Genomic DNA, 18,608 nt, shown 5'->3' on the forward strand with positions numbered 1-18,608 from the left:
GGCCCCCAAAAAAGTTGACTCTCACCTTGCAAGGGTGGCCCCTTTCTAGGTGGTATGGGGTACACTGTGTACCCCTTCCACCAAAGATAAGCACGCTTCCTAAGCCTGGTGGCTGGGAATGGGACCTGATCTGGAAATAGTGTCTCTGGCGGTGCCACTGAGCTAAAGAGAGGTCACACAGAGTAGGGTGGCCTTGACCCAACAGCTGGCGTTCTCAGAAGAGGGAAATGTGGACACACATGAGGCTTAATACAGATTCTCTCCTTAACCAGTTCTACTCAGGCTATCTTGAACTTTTCAATGGGGCCTCACCGTTTGGGTCCCATGTTCATCTCTACAATGTACAATTTCAGCAAGAATCCTGCTAAGTTGATGGACTGAGATTCCCACCAGTTTCTACATCTGATCACCCCCATACTTCACTGTGCTCCTCAGCTCCTCCCCCAGCTAATGTCTGCACCCGGAATCTGAGAGATCCCTTATCCAGAATTCCCCCAGTGCTTCCTCTTGGCAATCTTCCATCCCCTGACCCTCACCTGCTCCTTGGCTACTCATTGCCACTAGTCTGCACTGTATTCAGAGTGGAGCCCAGTTCTAAAATGAGGTTTCTTTTCCCCACTGCAATCATTTCTGGGTAAACTCTTGTTTTTACTGTTGTAACTACTGTCCAGGTCTGGGTTTTCTCTGACAGACACATAGGGTGAAGGCCATGTGACAACATGGGCAGAGACCAGAGTAATATGTCTGTGAGCCACCGGGCACTAGGGGTTGCTGGCAACCACGATCTTTCAGAAGGGTTTCCCTTCTCAGAGGAAAAGAGAATTGACTTTACCAGTTAGCTCAGTGGTAAAGACTCTGATTGCAATGCAGGAGACGAAGGGAGATGCGGGTTTGATCCCTGGCTCAGGAAGATCCCCTGGAGAAGGAAATGGCAACGCACTCTAGTATCCTTGCCTGGAAAATCCCATGGACAGAGGAGCCTGGCGAGCTACAGTCCAAAGGGTCTCAAAGAGTCGGACACGACTGAGGGACTGAGCACACACGTACACACACACACCACCTTCCAGAAGCCGGAAGAGGCAAGAGAGCCCCTGATCTGGGGGCCCCAGGGGGAGCATGGCTCTGTCCACAAGGATTGCAGACTTCTGACCTCTAGGACTGGGAAAAGAGAGATTTCTGTTGCTTCAGGCCACGTGGTCTGTGGTGCTTTGTAATGGGGGCCCCAGGAAAGTCACACAATTAGCCAAAGACAAGGTTGCTAGGGTTGGCGCATTATTTCTCAACCTCCCCCCACCCTGCCCCATCCCCCAGCAACCGCCTGTCTGTCCAGCCTGGGAGCTACATGGACTTGGCCCGATTCACCTCCTGTCTTTGATTTCTCTTGACTTTTTAGTCCACTAAATTAAGGGGTTTCTTAAGAAGGCAGGGGCCAAGGTCATGGCCTTGACAACAAAGGACAAGATGTGACCAGTGGTCACCATCACGAAGCTACCAGGCAGGTTGCAGATTCATTTGCATCCCAGATTCACCTGGCCCCTCCCCCTGGCACCTCCTCATGTCAGCACAGAGGCGCGGAAAACACATGTACACACCCACCCACACCCATGGTTATGAAAAGCAGACTCTCAACTAATTGTCATGCAGCAAAGATGGGTCACTTTTTTGTATTTTATCATCTCCAAACAGTTAACTTTCAGAAATTCCAAAAAAGGAGAAATTTCTACAAATCAGTCTTTCTCCCTTGGCACTGCATCTGGCATGCAGGGGGCAGGGGCTGGGAGGCTGCTCCACAGGCACGGTGCCCAGGAGGGCCCCCCCAGACAGGATGACCAGGCCTGCTGTCCAGAGTGCTGGGGAGGAGGGAGACTCTGCCCATGATGACTGCATCCTCACCCCAACCTGTCTCCTAGCAAACTTCTCAGCACAGACCTCTCTGGCCTCTTCCTTCGATGTCCTGGGCACAGGTGTCACCCCCACGTCTCTGTGCCCTGAAAGACTGCTTCCTCTCACTGCACACCTGGGAAGCTAATGAAATACACAGCCCTGGGCCCCCAGCCCCGCCACCCTCCAGGGACCCTGACTCAGAGAGCCGGGCCAGGGACAGGATGGCCCCAGGGGCCCGTCTCCACACCGCCCCCCGCACACACACAAGCGTTTCATTCACGTGGTGCTCCCGGCGCCTGGCACCCGGTCTGAAGCTTAAAATAGGCACACAACCAGCCTTTGTTGGGGAGAGGAAGGAAGGAAGGAAGGTTTCAGACAAAGGAGACAGCAAACTGCACCATCCAGGAAAGCTGAGGGCATGCGCTGGGTGGGCAGAGTGGGAGGGGCCGTTCCTGGAGTCAAAGTGAAGGTCAGCCCAAAGGTGGGGTGGGGCCGACTCCCCACATGGGGAGCAATTTGATTTTGTCGAGTGGGTGATGAGTTGATGAAGATGGCAGGGAAAATAATGAACCAATCTCAGTTTTAGACAGAAGATTCTGGTTATGGTGGGGGTGAGGGTCAACCTACCAGAGCAGGAGAGACTAGAGGCTCATCTGCCGGCTGGGATATTCTGAGCAAGAAACAGGGAAGCATTTAACTCAATGAGGGAAGAAATGCAGACAAGAGAAAGAGAAAGAGAACCAGTGGGCTCATGCCTGAACGACCCCCCACTATGGAGCTTTAGTTTGGAGGGCTGTCAAATGCTCAGGAAAGAAGCCATTGACACAGCAGACCGATTCTTCACCGCCAAAACGCAGGAGCAGCCCAGATGTCCACCAACAAGTGAACAGATAAACACATGTGTCCTTTCACACGGGAACGTCACTCAGCCATGAAAAGGAGAAGCCCTGACACTATCACGTGGACAGACCCTGAGAACACGATAGGCAGTGAGAGAAGCAGACACAGGACACACAGGGTGTGATTCCACTGATGAGAAATGCCCAGAACAGGCTGATCCACAGACACAGAGAGTGGGTTCTTGGTGGTCAGGGGCTAGGGAGGGGGTGGGGGTGACTGCTCATGGGGATGGAGGTCTTACTGGAGTACTGGAAGGTTCTAAGTCAGGTTTATGGAGATGGTTGCAAAACTCATAAACTTACAAAAAAACTGAAGTGTGTGCTAAACTGGCTGAGTTTTATGATGTGGCAATTGTACCTCCATTTAAGAAATAAGCAGTAAGACTTTTTCCCTTTGCAAGGTTCTCTAGGAGAACTTGCTTCCCAGGTGGCACAGTGGTAAAGAATCTGCCTGCCAATGCAAGAAACGCAAGACAAAAATGAAGAAGAGAAAAGGAAAGAAAAACAAGAAACTCAGGAGACTCAGATTTGATCCCCGGGTCGGGGAAGATCCCCTGGAGAAGGAAGTGGCAACCCATTCCAGTATTCTTGCCTGGAAAATCCCATGGACAGAGGAACCTGGTGGGCTACTGTCCATGGGGTTGCAAAGAGTCAGACATGTCCGCACCCACCAGGAGAACTAGTAATTTTCCTAGAAGAGTCTCAGAGCGGCCCACCAGCCCCCCTGCCTGCCAGCTAGTGGGACAAGAAGCAACGTCACAGGATGGAAGAGGAGATGGCGGGAACTGAGCGGCTGGGACAAGTCACCCACCTTTCTTCTAGACCCTGAAGAGAGAAAGAGAGGCCATGCCCAAGGACAGCATGAGAGGGAAGTGGTGAAAAGTGAGGTCCAGAGCTATTGAAGTGAGCATTGAACATGGTGAACCTTGACATCGTCAAGGACAGAAGACTGAAGAAGACAAACCTTCCCAGGACAAAGACACAGCTCGGCTGATCATCCTTGGGCTGTGAAGACACAGCCACCTGTAGGGGAGCAATGGAAAGAGAAGTTCGTGTCCACACCCTGCAATCACACAACTGTCCTGGGAACCATCCCCTCTAGAAAGCTCCAGGAAGTTCCAAAGTCATGGAGACCAGGCCCAACCATGCTTCTCTAAGAAACTACAAAGGAGTTTCAAGAATTTAATTGCCCAGGACTTCCCTGGAGGTCCAGTGGTTAAGACTCTGAGCTTCCACTGCAGGGGATATGGGTTCAACCCCTGGTTGGGGAACTAAGATCCCGCACGACCCATGGCACAGCCCCCCGACAAAAAATAACACACACACAAATGCCCCAGAAAATACTATTTTAAAGATAATTATTTATTACCAAATGCAAATGAGAAAACTTGTAATGACATCTTGAAGGGAAGAAGGTGCTTTTTACACTACTACAGGGTATACCAAAAAAAAATGCCTCCATTCAGTAAGCAAAAAGCTTACTGTGTCAGGGTAATTCATATTCAGTTGTCTTTCCCTTCAAACTATAGGGCCCTGGCCTTTATGAAACATGGAGCAGAAAGCAAAGGCACTGATTACAATCATTTTCAGTAAAAGACCAAGAACCATCTGAAGAACTCAAGCTTCTGAGGAAGACGCCTGTACTCAGTTACAACCAAGGAAAACAATCACAAATGTTGGCTTCTTTCAGTGCTGGCAGCTGACCAGTTAATCCCATACTCAAAACCAGGAGAAGTGTTCGAAAGCCACATGAAAGACCCACCTAGAAAGAATTCAGCATTTCTAAATTTTTCTAAAAGTGGTGTGATTTTTGTTTCTCTCCTCTCAAAAGAACTCAAGATGACATAAAAACCAACCCAAATCTGAATGGCCATACTTCCCAAGGGTGAAAGGCGAGATGAGATATTTAAAGGAGAAAATAACTTAGTTTTGTTTCCAACAGGGAGTTTCCACCAGGGGTGATTCTGCCCCCTGGGGACAGAGGGCAATGTCTGGGGATATCTGTCATTGTCACACTGGTGGGGAGGTGCTCCTAGCATTGGGTGGATGGGGTCAAGGATGCTGCTCCTCACTCCACAGGGCCCAGGATGGCCCCCCACAAAGGATGACCTGGCATTAAGGCCAGCAGTGCACTGTTTATGAGCACTGACAAGCGGAAAGACCTTGGCCCATCACAGGAAGTCAACTTATAAATTTCGTATATTTATTTTTATTAGTTTATTTTTTGGCCACAGTGTGCAGCATGCGGGATCTTAATTCCTCAACCAGGAGTTGAACTCACGCCCCCTGCATTGGAAGGCAGAGTGGGAAGTCCCATGTAAAGCTCATGTATTTAAAGAGCATATAATTGTGGCCCAGCGGCCCCCTTCATGGCACACATTCAAATGGTCCCTGTGGTGTACACTTCATCAGAACAACCCAAGAAGCTTTCTCTTAAGTAGATGTGCTTGTTCCTTGATAAAGCTTCAGAATCCAGGCAGTTCCAGGTAGACTTGTCCTTTGTCATTGTTGTTTTCCCCTCATTTTTAATAATGTGAAGAAAAAAATTTTTTTGCAGATTCTTTTTTTAAAACTCCAGAAGGGATTCTAATGTGCACCCCAAGATTGAGGGACTGAAATCAAGCTCCAAGTGATTTCTTCTCTCTCCTCCCTGACAACCCAGTAATTCTACCCACCCACCTTCCTCCCCCCCAATAAACCTTAATTTAGAACATTATTATCAACACGCACGTATCCTCGCCATGTGCCAGGAGTGTGCGAGGTACACGCATCTCCTCGTTTCACCCTCGCAGCGATCCTGTGAGGTACCTGCTCCAGTTTTATTACTCCCATTTTACAGAGGAATAAACTAAACCCCCAGAGGTGACACAGCCAAGAGAGCAGTCAGAGGGGACAGGAGAAGGCAGGCCCACCTATCAGAGCCCACTCCACTCTCAACCTGTGCAAGACCATAGCCTGCAACTGAGCAAGTCTGAGACCTTGGCATTTGCCTCGCTGACATCCAGCAATGGTGAAGGCTCTTTGCTGCTCATCACACCTGTCTTCTCCCACCCATATTCCAGCCCTGAGCAACCCCCGCTTCACAGGGAAAATCAAGTGCCACCCACTTCCCTCAATATCATTGTCCCCAAAACTTCTACTTTGATTCCTGACTCTGACTCCCCAAATTCCTGAAAAATTCAGCCACCAACACAAGCCTTTCCACTTCCCCTCTGTGCCCTGCACACCAGAAACAAACCTCAAACAGTGTGTCCAGCAGCCATTGTCTGCAGCTCAGTGAGTTACCAAGGGGTCTCTGCCTACACCAGATGATTAGTCAAAGTGGGGGGCAACTCCCTTCTACTATCCTCATTACTGACTTCAAACCTAGACCCCCTCCATTTCCTCCTGAATAGTCAACCTCTTGCAAAACACCTGGCGGGGGCGGGGGTGGGAGGGTGGTCTCCCAGCCTCTAGCCCACCTCTCTCCACTCTCCTCACTCTCTCATCCTTCATAGACACTCTGTTTCTCCCAACAGCCATCGATGCCTTCTGAAAGAAGCCTGACACTGCCCCCCCCACTTCTCTCAGTTCCCCCGAAGTCTGCTCTCTGACCCTATGCCAGCTCACCCTGACCCCAAGTTCCTCCACCATCACCAACTCCATCGCAGTCCACTCCCCTGCTACCCTGGAGCCTCAGCTCTAGCCCAATCCCCAACTCCAATGACAGAGCCCCAGCCCAGCTCAGATCCCCAGCCTCCTTTCAGTGGATCCCGACCCCCAACTCCAATCCAAATTCCCAGCCTCAGTCTCTTCTTCCTCAAGGGACTCCAACCCTCAACTCCATCAGCAGCCCCCTCCCCAGCTAACCTTCAACCCCCAGCTCCAGACCCCAACTCTAACTCAATCCAGGGCCCAGCCCATCTTCAGGAAACCCGGCCCCCAACTCCAGCTCGGATTCCCAGACTCTCCTCACAGACCCCGACTTTCAACTACAGTCCGGATTCCTAGACCCTCCTCACAAACCCCGACTTTCAACTACAGCCCGGATTCCCAGACCCTCCCCACAGACCCTGACCCCCAACTCTAACCCGGATCCCCAGTGCCTCCTCACAGACCCGGACCGCCAACTCCAGCCCGGGTCCCCGGTGTCTCCTCACAGACCCCGATCCCCAACTCCAGCCCATATCCCTGGTCCTTCCTCACAGACCCCGACCCCCAACTCCAGCCCGGATTCCCGGTGTCTCCTCACAGACCCGACCCTCAGCTCCCGCCCAGAATCCTGGGCGCCTCCTCACAGACCCAGACCTCCAACTCCGTCCCGAGCCAAATCGGAGCCGTTCCAGGAGGGCTCCCCCACCCGCAGCCTCCCAGGCCTCCCCTCCGCCCCAGCCGCGCCCTGCCCAGGGGGCTTGAGGCGGGGGTGGCAGACCCAGGCCCGAATAGCGGCGGCAAGCGCCCCTACCTGCGATAGGGCCACCACGGCCGCCTCAGCCCCGCCGCACAGCCGAACCCACCGCCGGCAGGCGAGCACCCGCTCCCCTCTGCGGGGGCAGGGCCAGCGGGCGGGGGGCGGGCACTGGAGGCTGACGCGGCCAATCGAGAGCCCCGGCGAAAGGAGCTAGGGCTGGGGGCGGGGCGCAGAGCAGGCAGCGGGGTAGGGTGCGCCTGGGAGAGAGGGCGGGGTGTAGGGTGCGGGCGGGGCCAGGAGGCGGAGCGCTGAGTGGCACCGCGGCTGGCCACCCGCAAGGGAAGAATGCGCGGGGGGCGGGGCTATGCTAATATGCAAATAGGTACGTTGTGGTGGACCGCTCCGCGAGGGTCCAGCTGAATTTCAGAGGTGACTTGGTGACTGACGTAAAGGAGGCGCGAGGCGATTTGCCAGTTCAAATCCCGGGTAAGATAGAGGGTTCAAATCCGTATCCTAGCTCACTTGGGGGTAGTAACGTCCCCTTCCGATCTGTCGCTTGACCTCTGTACAATGATAATAACTGCTTCCTCTCCTTGAATGGTCCTCATAAAGCTAGGAGGAGAAACGATATTATCCCCGTTTTACAGAGGTGGAAAATGAGTCTCAGAGAGGTCAAACTCAAGGTCATTCGCCCAACCCTGTCCAGGGTTTCATAATATCCTGAGTCGATTGTAAAATGCAGATTTACGGGCCCTCACCCAGATGGAATGAACCAGAACCCTGAAGGCAACTGGACCCCTGGAGTGTGCATTGTTGACATGCTCCCCTGGTGATGTTGGGAAGCATTTGGTGTGTCTCTAAAAGTATACAGCAGTCGTGGAGAGGAGAGTTTCTCATACAGGAGGATGAAGCCATTGTACTGTGGGACATCAGGAACTTTGTGCAACACTGTTACTCTCTGATCTGAACTGCTGGCCTACCAGCTGGGCCCTCCAGGGCTGCTGTCATCCCCGCAGGAATCTCCCTGCTCACTCCCCGCAGTGCACAGACAGAACCAGAGATCTGGGGACTGCATCTTCCTCCCCAGCTCCATCCCTCAGGAGAAATTACTGTCTGAACAAGGGTGGCCAACTGGTGGCCCCGAGGCAAGATGTGGCCCCCAAATCCTGTAAAAATTCTAAATTTGTTGCCAAAATTGAAAAACTAGGATGTTTCATGAAAAGAAATTCAGATTTCCAGGAGCTCTTGAAAAATTAGGTCTGGCAGTTCCTTCAGATGTCAGGTAAAGGGACTGATTGCCAGTGGCCCCAAAGACAGATTCAGGCAGGGCTGGGGCAAGGGAAGTGAGACACTTTTCTCAAATCCAGAACCTAAAGGGGTGTCCCCAAACATTCACCATCAAGATAAACACTATTATATAATATTTATAATGTCTTTTTTTAAATTTTTGGCCACAGGGTGTGCAGCTTGTGGGATCTTAGTTCCCCTATCAGGGATCGAACCTGCACCCCTTGCACTGGAAGCTCAGAGTCTTAACCACTGGACTGGCAGGGAATTCCCCATAAATGTCATATTTTAAAAATTAAAAATAGATGTAGAAATAATCCATGGTGAACAAAATAACTACAGTTTAAAGAAAGACAAGATTTGATTCTGTGTTTGTGCACACCAGCTCCCTTGCTACCCTCTAGCCCCAGCCCTGTCAGATCCTATCTTTATTTCAAATAGTGATGTTTTGCTCATCATGGATTCCTTTGCATTAAATATTGCATTAAAATATATATATCTAGATGACTTGAGTATTTTTTTTTCCCTCACTCGTGGAGAGAGCTTCATTCTCCTCACGCTGGGGCACCGTGGGGACATTGCTTTGCTTTTCCTTCTAGCCCCAGCCCCACTTGTCAATTGGCAAACTTGGGAACTTGCTTAGTAGTTCAGTGGCTAAGACTCTGAGCTGCCAGTGCCAGGGGCCTGGGTTTGAGCTAGACCCCACATGCCTCAACTAAAGATCCCATGTGCCGCAACAAAGACCCAGTGTAGTCAAATAAATAAAGTTTTAAAAAAATAAATTTGCAAATTCTGTCCTGAGCCATCTAGCAGATGGGAAAGCTGAGGCCCTGCAGGTTTTCCCCCCACATAATATGGGGATCATCATGCCTGCCAGAGCCCCTTCACTGACTGCAGTAAGTACTTGGTCCAGCAGGGCCTGTGAGATCTCCAGAGGGGACCACAGAGGAGAAGCACTGAAATGTCCCCACGGTGCCCCCGAGTCCTTGTTCACAGCAGTCCAAGCTCTTCCCACAGCCCCCTCCCTCAGCTCTGCCCCACACCTCCCCATCCTTCTGGTCCCTCATCCTTTCCAGGTGGCGAGCTGACTTCCCCACCCCCAAAGAAGGCGCACTGGTGGGGAATGTGGAATCCACGACTTTATTGCAGGAAGACTATTTCTAGAGTGAATGCTACACAGACCCCCACAACAGGGGGCAGGGGGACACCCACATGCGAGGGGGCAAAGGGGCAGGGGCGGGGTCACAGCAAGCATGGCCTGGCACGGTCCCCAGAACCCCTCTGTCCCCCAGGGTCGGGGCAGGGCCTGGAGCAGGAGAGGCCTGGAGGCGGGCAGGGCCCCAGGGAGATTGTGCTATCAGGGTGTGTCCCTGAGAAAGGGCCGCAGGCCCCCGCCCAGCCCTACTTTCTCTGGCACCTTCAAGTGGGAGGGGTCAACACCAGTTGCTGTGGGCCCTGGACCCACCACAGGCCAGGGGAGATCAGCTATACCCAGATAGGATGTTACCTGTTCTTCCATGGGCCTGTCCACATGCCGGGCAGTGACACACATGTGCATATGCACACACACACAGTGTACCCAGTAAATATTTGTGGAATGAACAGCCACACAGACGCAAGGGCAAAAAACACACTGCTACCAAGATGGACACAAACAATCCTTCTCACCCACATACAGTCCACCTGGTCACATGACAACAGCTACAGGGCCTCTCTTTCACATGTGCGCATGCACACACACACACACACACACACACACACAGCTTCCTCACACTTCATGACACCAGCGCTGCTAAATGGCTCCAGGGAGAGGCCCAGGAAACAGGCAGCTGAGATCCTCCGTCCCAGGACCACAGGCAACTGAATGCTGCCACGAGCACATGAGCTGGGATGTGGGTCCATCCCTGATCATGCCTTCAGATGAGGCCACAAATGCATGCTGTTGCAAGTTGCTGAGTTTGTGGTCATGTGTTCCCTAGCAACAACTGACGGATACAGATGTTAGGCTGAGAGACACCCTACTACAGAGTGAAACAGGTGTGGCATTCCTCAGTCAGGACGAAAAGGTTTACCAATGCTTTCTGCTATTAATAAACCACATCACCCACACCCAAAAATGCAGCCACGTACAGCCACACTCTTGCAGGTGCCAAGGTCACCCGTCACAAGTGTCCAGTCCTGTTGGTAACCACATGACCCACATCTCCATACACCCTACACTGTGATCACACTGCATACTGTCACACACACAGGAGCCCCCCCTTACATGCTTAGACATAAGCCATCCGCCCAGCATACCGAGGTGCCCAGTTTATCATCCCATGGGATCCCCCCACACCACTCTAGGCCTACAGGTCACCTTCACACTGGCCGACACAGCCTCACCAGGTCCCATGAGTGTGGTGTCATCTAGACACTTACAAAAACATAATCTCAGGGTGGCAGGCACACCCGGACTCCGGGACACACGCCTTCCTGGGCAGCCCCCATGACCTAGTAGGTGGAGGCAACAGGTTGGGCAGAGCTCCATCTCCAGCCCCACGGACCCTGCTAGTGCTGAGTCCGGATGCCTGCCTCTGACAGGGTCCAGCTCCCCCTCCCCAACTCCCTGCCCAAGGCTCAGTGGTGACAAGCTGTGTCGCTCTCTGTCCATGGGCTGTGTCCAGGATGGCCCTCCATATTCATCCCAGACAGTCTCCTGGAGTTGTGCTGTGGCCATTGGCCGGTTCTGGGCCTCCTCTGCCTACACCCCAGGCCCAGGCCAGGTGTGGAGTGGGATTCCAGGCTGGTGGGGCACTGCTGAGGGCCCTGTTTGGTTATTGCCTGGCAGCCTGAGACCCAGCCCGCAAAGCCCCCCACCAAGCTGTGGGGATGGGGGCGAGAGGAGTGGTCTGGGACCTGGGTTGGGGGGGCCCAGGTCAGAGGTCATGAGGGATGGAAGGGGGAGGGGAGTGTATATTAAACACCAAATAGGAGAAAACAAAATCTGAGGTCCATGTGCATTTCAACTCCCTCCTCCCCAGCAAGGTCACAGTGATCTAATGGGGGGACCCAAGGGGAAGGGGCAGAAGTGGCAGACATGGAGATGGGGGAAAAAACCGGCGTCCTCAGTCCAGATGAGGACAAACAGCTTCCCCCCCGACGCCTGTTTTCCCACGTGCAGATCATGGGGGCCACCTCCAGCACTCGCCTTCTGGGGATACAGACAGGATGGGGGGTCGGGGCAAAGAGGGAGGGAACCGCAGAGTGATGCAACCGAGCTGGATTGCCACAAGCCCAGATCTGCCACAGGTTCGGCAAGGCCTGTTTCCCTGCCGGAGATGGTGGATGAAGGGAGAGAAGTGGAAGAAATGGGAGAGAGGCCAGGAGAGGAGGAGAAAGGGAGGAGGAAGAGGGCACAGGACTTGGGGAGAGGCCTGTGCCCGGGACAAAGGGGTGCCAGCGGCGGTGACGGGCTCTCTGGGCTCACATGAGGATGCATTTGCCCTTGATGCGGTCTGTCCTCTTCTGTTTGCTGGAGCGCTTGCCGTCGATGTTCAGGCTCATGTTCCGGCGCGTCTCCAGCGTGAGTAGCTCCTGGAATAGCTCCTTGACGTTGTAGTTCATCTTGGCTGAAGTTTCCATGAAGGCGCACTTCCACTCCTGGGCCACAGCCTGGGCCTCGCGGGTGTCTACCTCCCGCTGGGTCTCGTCGCACTTGTTGCCCACCAGCATGACGGGGATGTCCTCCACGCTGCCCTTGATCTGCACGATGAGCTTGTAGATGGGGCCCAACTCCTCCAGCGACTGCTTGCTGGTGACCGAGAAGACCAAGATGAAGGCATGGCCCTTGGAGATGGACAGCCGCTGCATGGCCGGAAACTGGTGACTGCCCGTGGTGTCAGTGATCTGCAGCGTGCACACACTCTTGTCGCAGCTGATGACCTGCCGGTAGGTGTCCTCGATGGTGGGGATGTAGGTGTCCCGGAACGTGCCTTTGACGAAGCGCAGCACCAGCGAGCTCTTGCCCACGCCGCCCGCCCCGAACACCACCACTCGGTAGTCGTTGCTCTGTTCAGGCATCTTCCACGCGGGGGTGGGGGGCGGGGCCGGGAGAGCTCGCAGCTGTGGCTGCTAGAACCCCAGACCGACCCTGCACAGAGAGGAGTGTCAGATGCAAAAGGCCCACCCAGGTTGGGAGGGAGTGGGAAGGGTGGGCTTCTCGGAGGAGGCAGCATTTCTCCTGCCTCCCTGTTGATCTGGTTGACTTTGCCATTCAGAGCCGCACCCTCTGCCTGTCTGCTTTCCCTCAATGAAATCTGGGGCTTGAGCTTCTTTCAGGGTGTGGAAAGACTTGACTGGAAGGAGCGTGGAGATGCTGGCATGGGGTGCACACCCACAGCTTCCTCCACCTGTGCGCTCCCCAGCCCCCAGGAGGCACTGGCTTTTCCCGGGGTCTGTGACTGGGGCAAGCTGCCTTGCCACCCTGAGTCTGTTTTCTCCTCTGCAAAACAGGTGAAGTGATGCCTGTCTCCAGCCATCACAGGCTCTCTGCTCTCCCTCAAGCCCATGGGAGCTGCATGGTGGGGTATCTTTAAAATGCAGATGAAAAAAAAAAAATGCAGATGGCAGGGCCTCAGCCTTGGAAGCAGTGAATCCTTTGGTCCAGGGCCACAGTCCTGGGAACTTGCATTTTAAAGCTGCTCTCCTTCCCACATCCCCTAAGTGTGATCCTGGTGCGAAAGGTCCAAAAATTTGCAAATCATAAAGCTGGTTTTCCAGGTTGTAGATGAGAAAACTAAACTAAGCTTAGAGAAAGCCCCACTTCCTAAACTCCAAACCCAGACTACAGTCTGGCCTGCCACTCAGGTCTGATGTGTCTGTAGGAACAGAACTCTCTGCGAGGGAGTCCTCTCATCCTCTGTCCTCTCCTCTGTGCTCAGAGAGGTCCAGTGACCTTGGGAGGTCACACAGCACAGCAATTCCTAAAATGATGATGGTGGGGGAAAAACTGTGGCCTGGGGGTGAAAAGGCAGGAATCCTGTCTCCAGCATCTGCATCCTTATCTATAGAAACAGCAGAGACCCCTTCCCTGCCTCCTCTCAGCCATCTCTGCGGGTCCATCAGCATGGAGGGGTGTTTCTACAATGAGATAGAGAAGACATGGGAAGATTGCCCCCTGGCCATGCTACTGACCTCAGGTATTGGGGGTGGGGGGGGCATGTGGTATGCAAGACCCAACGACATGGACCTGGCAATGAAAACCCCAGTAAGTAAATTGATGTCCCCGAGCCTCAGTGTTCCCATCTGTGAAATGTGAGCAGTTGCAGTGCCCATTCCATGAAGGTGCTGGGACAAAGAGTGCCAGATGCTGGAGAAAGCCCTTGGCCGGGTGCCTGGCACACAAGAGCCCTCAGTAAAGATGGACAGACATGATTCTCCATCTCAAGGACCCAGGGTGTAAAGCACCTGGCTGGTGGCAGGTTTGGAAGGCACGTTCTCAGTGATCAAAAGTACCAGGTTTGTCAGAAAAAGACAGACAGTGAAGCTAACGGCTGACACAGACCTCACAAATGACGTGCCCGGCAAACTTGTAGGAGCTTTAGCAGCTCTAACTCGTGGGGGACTGTTAGGCATCTTGGTGAAATGCATAGCATTGGGGGGCAGTGGCTGGTGGGGCTGGCAGCCTGCTCTGCAGTTACTGCCCTCTCCTGGGTGAGCACCCCAAGAAGTGGGCTCAGCACTTGGCAGCCAGGCACCGCCCAGACTGATCGAGGGACCTGCGGTGGCTGGTTACCATTGGTTAGGCTGACCCGACCCAGTCCTTGCCTTGAGCTGAGTGCAGACCCCCCAGCAGGCTTCCAGGCATGTCCACGGGGGTGTCCTCCAGGAGGGATCCATGGGGGCCTGGGATCTCTGACCGGGAGCCCTGTTCCATAACCCCCAAACCCATGCCAGGAGCCTCCCTGGGTGCCATTTGAATCCCACCCTCACCTCCCCTGGGCTGGGGTGGGGGGAGGAGGGGGCCGTGGGCACCGAGGCTCCAGAGGGGGTGGCACAGGCTCAAGGTCACAGCAGAGGAGTGGCCGAGCAGAGCAGGGTTTGAACTGGCCCTGGTTGGCTGCAAGGCCTGGGGTCCTTCCCCTGTGCAAGGCAGCCCACCTTGAGACTCCTAGGCCAGACGAAACTGCCCAGTCCTGGGCCCCGGAGTCCAGCGAGGAAGGTTGGAGCGACCTTAGGTGCAAGAAAACAGGCCCAGCTCAGGGGAGGGCTTGAGGGCAGGGGCTGGCTGCCCCAAGGGGGTCTGACTTAGGGACTACCTAACCAATGAGGGGTTTGATGACAGAGGGCCTGCTCTAGAGGGGCCTGTCGGGGGAGGTCAGCCCAGGGGCTCCCCTTGGCCCAAGGAGGATCTAAATGATGGGGGAGGGGGTTTCCACCGGAGGAGGGGCTCCTGGATGAGGGGCTTGGCTTGAAGAGGGAGCGGAAGGGCTGAATGGGTGTGTGGTCGGGAGAGACCAGCTCGGGGCCCACCTGACTCCTCCTGGAGAGGCCCTGACGGCGGGCCGAGGAGGGGCTGCGGTGGGCCGGAGGGGCTGGCTTGGTCGAAGGGCTCCCGGTCAGTACCGTGGGGGAGGGGTGATGCCAAAAGGGAGCTGTCCAAGGTGGGCGCGCGGAAGGAGGCCCAGCCAGGGCCCGGCCGGACTGGGGAGGGGGTTCCGGTGGAGGGCTCGGCGGAGAGGAGGGCCCAGCCCCGCGGCCGCGGAGGGTGGGGCTCAGACAAAGGAGGGGCACGCGGGGAGAGGACCTGCGGGCCTCGCGGGGTGATGCAGAGGGCCCTGGCGCCCCCCGCCCCCCGCCCTGGCCACCTACCTGGGCGCTCGTCCCTGCAGCGCCGCCGCGGCTGCTGCTGACCGGCTCCGTGTCCGCTTGGGCGCCGCCGCCCCCCGCACGCCTGCCGCCGCCCGCCCGAGCTGCCTTCGCCGCCGCCGCGCCCGCGCCCGCGCCCGTCCCCGCCCGTCCCCGCCCGCCGCCGGGCGCCGCGCTCCGCCCCTCCCCCGGGACCCGCGCCCCGGGCCAAGGTCACCGCCGCCCCGCGCCCGGCCGCGCGCGCACAGTCCCTCCCGGGCCTCGCTCAGACCCCCGCCCCTACATCGCCGCCTGGCAAACACACAGTGCTGCCAGGGACGCAATGGGGGTGGGGTCGGCTTCTCCGGGATGAAGCTGTAGCACCCCAGGGTCACCCTGCAGCCAGCAGCTGGGCCAGATGAGGGGCACCCAGGAGCAAAGAGAAGGGGCCCGCTGGCAGGACTGTAGATAAGGGTACTGAGGGACAGAATGGCAACCCCTTGGGCTGGTCCAGGGGGTGGGAGGTGTCCAGCTCAGGGGCAAGGGAAGGAATGTGCATTGATGGAATGAATAAATAATCAATCAATAAACAGATGTGTGAGAAGGCAGAGGTGGCTCAAGAAGGCTCGGGACAATGCGGGTGTTCAGGAGACTAGTCCTTTCCTGGCAGGCGTGGGACTTGGTCTTGGTTGATGGCGGTAAGGGCAGGTCACTGAGACAGAGATGGCAATTGGGCCCTTGAGGTCGGGGGGGGGGGTGCTTCTAAAGGTAGAGGGGTGAACAAAGGGAGCCAAGGAGGCTGGATTTGCAGTTTTCTGGTAGGAAAATGTCCTCTGTCTCAAAGCAGAGCTGTCTCTGAGAGTAGATGTTTGCCTTTGGGAAGCATCTGTGTGTCTGACGTCCATGTGTCCACGTTTAAGCTAGCAGGATGCCATCACCCCTTCCTCCTGTGGACTCTGGGGGTGGACTTTCAGAGCAGGCCAGGCTTTGGGGCACAGGCAGGGGTGTCTTTGAGCTCACCCCAGGGCCCACGCCTCTTAGAGGCAGGTACCCCCAGATTGGATGAGGAGGCTGACATTAGGGTCCCACAAGGAGGTGCCTTCTGGGGTCAGAGTGGTCACAGGGTGAAAGAGGCTCTTCATAAGGTGGTGAGTGCCCCATCATGAGATGTGTGAGCAGATGGTCAGCTGGAACCCAGGGGCCCCTCTGGCTCCAGATTCTTGCTGACCCATCATGTCTGTGGCTCCAGCTGAGCCAGACTCTTCCTGCTCCCTTGGAGATGTGGGCACGATCCCCAAGACCACCTGGTTCCCCCAGAGTCTGGACCCCTGAGGTCTGCCCTGCTTTGGGGTGTGAACAGCCCCATTTCTCCCTGATTCTACCCCTCCGCTGCATTTCCCGACCTCTCACGCCTGGACCATCCACCTCCCTCCTGGCCTCCCTGGACCGCCCCCTTCAGCCCTCCTCAAGCTCCCCTCCTGTTCCCCTTCCAACCGTGGCTGCCTAGAGCTGTTCCCTGGGCACACCTCCCTCCTGTCCTGTCCTAGGCCCCGTGGGGTACCACAGAGGGTGGCCTGGTCCCAGGCTGGCATCTCCAAGTGCTCTCAGCCAGCGATGGAGACAGCCCCATGTGCAGACAGGTCCTACACTCTGGTCTGGATCTCTGTGTCCCAGCCCAGCATGCCTCTGAGCCTCAGTCTCCCCATCTGTGAATGAAGGTCACCATTGTGTTCCTTGTCAGGGTTGCTGGGAGCGATTGGGCCTGACGTCCACCTCGGTGGGGCTGCTAGGCACCTGCGTGCTCAGAGATGACAACCGCAGCTCTCTCCCCTTCTGACTGCCTGCCTGCTTCCATCTCCTGAGTGACCAACGGTGCTGGTCTGGGCTTCGGGCCTTGGGCCAGCCCTCTGGCTGCTCAGGGTGCCAGCCCAGGCAGGGGCAGGCTGACTCATGCGGAGCAGCGTGGGCACCAAGAGCAGTTCCACTCTGTGGCTGCTATTTATAGCTCCCAGGCCAGCCTCTCGGCCTCGTGAGCCAGGGCAGGACTGGCCCAGAGTCTCTGCTTGGCTCTCCCTGGGCATGGGGCCCAACCCCCACCTGAGCACCCCAAACCAAGGCAGCAGTCCCCCTTCACAGCCAGTTGGGAGAGCCCTGGCCTTCGTGAGCCAGCACAGAAGTGTGCTGGGTTTCTTCAGGTCAGCAAAGGGAATCAGCTCTCCCAAGGCAGCCCAGCTGGGAAGAGGCAAGGGGCGGGGGGGGGCTAGAGCTGGGGCCCACTGGGTTCTGAGCCAGCCTCCCTCTGTCCCTGGCTGTCTGGGGGCCTGGGCCAGGGACCCCCACCTGGCCTTTGCTGTCCTTGATCTGCACAAGTCCTCCTATATGCAACGGGACATCTCCTCATCTAGGAGGAGGTCCCAGCTCCTTGCCTAGCCTCACAGCCTAGGGACCTCCTGCTGGCTGCTCCAGGTGAGGGACAGCCTCCAGGCCCACTGTGCAGGGAGCAAAGCAGCTGGGTCTCACGCCCTGCTCTCTCTGTGCTCCTGGGATTAATGCAATTATGTGGGCGAAGCTGAGGTTGGGCACCACAGCCTCTCACCGATGCTCTCACTGGTCCACAGAGGTTTTTTTGTTTAAGTTTGGTGTCAACATTTAAAAATAAGAATATCGTTTGTCAAAACACATGTTGCCTTGACGAATGAACAGGCTGGTGTCTCAATTCTGTCAGCCGGCACCTGTGGAAGCTGGACCCCAGGCCCTGGTGGAAGAGGCTGGTCCCTGGCTGAGGTCACCTGCCTGGCCCCTGGAGGTGGCCAGAGGGGCTCCTCCAGATCCTGGGCTGTATGGTTATCACCGCCTCCATCACCGTAGACTTTGCCACTGGCAGGATGAACCCCTTTAAGCGAAAGATAAGACAGGGAAGCTTTGATCAGTCAGAGGACAGGACCACGATGTGCAGGAGACCTCAGGGCCTTTACAGGCCACTCCCTCCACCAGAAATGCCCACCCCCCCATCTTCTGACTGGAGTGAAACCTTCAAAGATTCCCCCCAACCACGATGTTAAAATAGTCTCTGAACCATCACAATATTATAATTATCATCCAATTAAAATCAATAAATAAATTTTAAAAATAAATAGCCTCTGCCTCCCTTCCTGGCTCTCGCTCTATCTTGCTTTTTTTTTTTTTTTTTTTAATATTTATTTATTTATTTAGGCTGTGCCAGGTCATAGTTACGGCACACGGGATCTTTAATTGCAGCCTGTGGGATCTGGTTCCCTGACGTGTCCCCTTGCATTGGGAGCACAGTCTTAACTACTGGG

At 55.4% G+C, this 18,608-nt stretch overlaps 2 protein-coding genes across 5 annotated transcripts in view; both read right to left on the reverse strand.

Moving 5' to 3' along the window:
• The window catches only part of GNG7 (G protein subunit gamma 7), a 137,381-nt gene extending 130,033 nt beyond the window's left edge, over positions 1–7,348 (reverse strand). For 2 of the 3 annotated variants that reach the window (XM_043466176.1, XM_043466175.1), the window contains exon 1: positions 7,228–7,348. The gene's annotated coding sequence lies outside the window, so the exon portion shown is untranslated. The remainder of the gene's footprint in view (positions 1–7,227) is intronic. The other variant, XM_043466172.1, reaches the window with a different exon arrangement.
• A 2,231-nt stretch (positions 7,349–9,579) lies between these two features.
• On the reverse strand, positions 9,580–15,464 carry DIRAS1 (DIRAS family GTPase 1). Of its 2 annotated transcripts, XM_043466168.1 has the most exons (3): positions 15,313–15,462; positions 14,602–14,673; positions 9,580–12,592 (listed from the first exon to the last, which is right to left on the reverse strand). In XM_043466168.1, exon 3 carries the CDS (start codon positions 12,520–12,522, stop codon positions 11,926–11,928), a length of 597 nt encoding a protein of 198 aa, XP_043322103.1. In that variant the 5' UTR covers positions 12,523–12,592; positions 14,602–14,673; positions 15,313–15,462; the 3' UTR covers positions 9,580–11,925. The 2 variants fall into 2 exon arrangements, with proteins under 2 accessions (XP_043322103.1, XP_043322102.1); XM_043466167.1 differs by lacking the exon at positions 14,602–14,673 and having other exon boundaries at positions 15,313–15,464.
• Positions 15,465–18,608: the final 3,144 nt, after the last annotated feature.

Source organism: Cervus canadensis, chromosome 4 (assembly GCF_019320065.1).
Source record: "Cervus canadensis isolate Bull #8, Minnesota chromosome 4, ASM1932006v1, whole genome shotgun sequence".
In the NCBI taxonomy this organism is placed as follows: domain Eukaryota; kingdom Metazoa; phylum Chordata; class Mammalia; order Artiodactyla; family Cervidae; genus Cervus; species Cervus canadensis.

Excerpts from the sequence above, each read along its gene's own strand:
- DIRAS1 (XM_043466167.1), bottom strand. The coding sequence starts at position 12,522 with ATGCCTGAACAGAGCAACGACTACCGAGTGGTGGTGTTCGGGGCGGGC.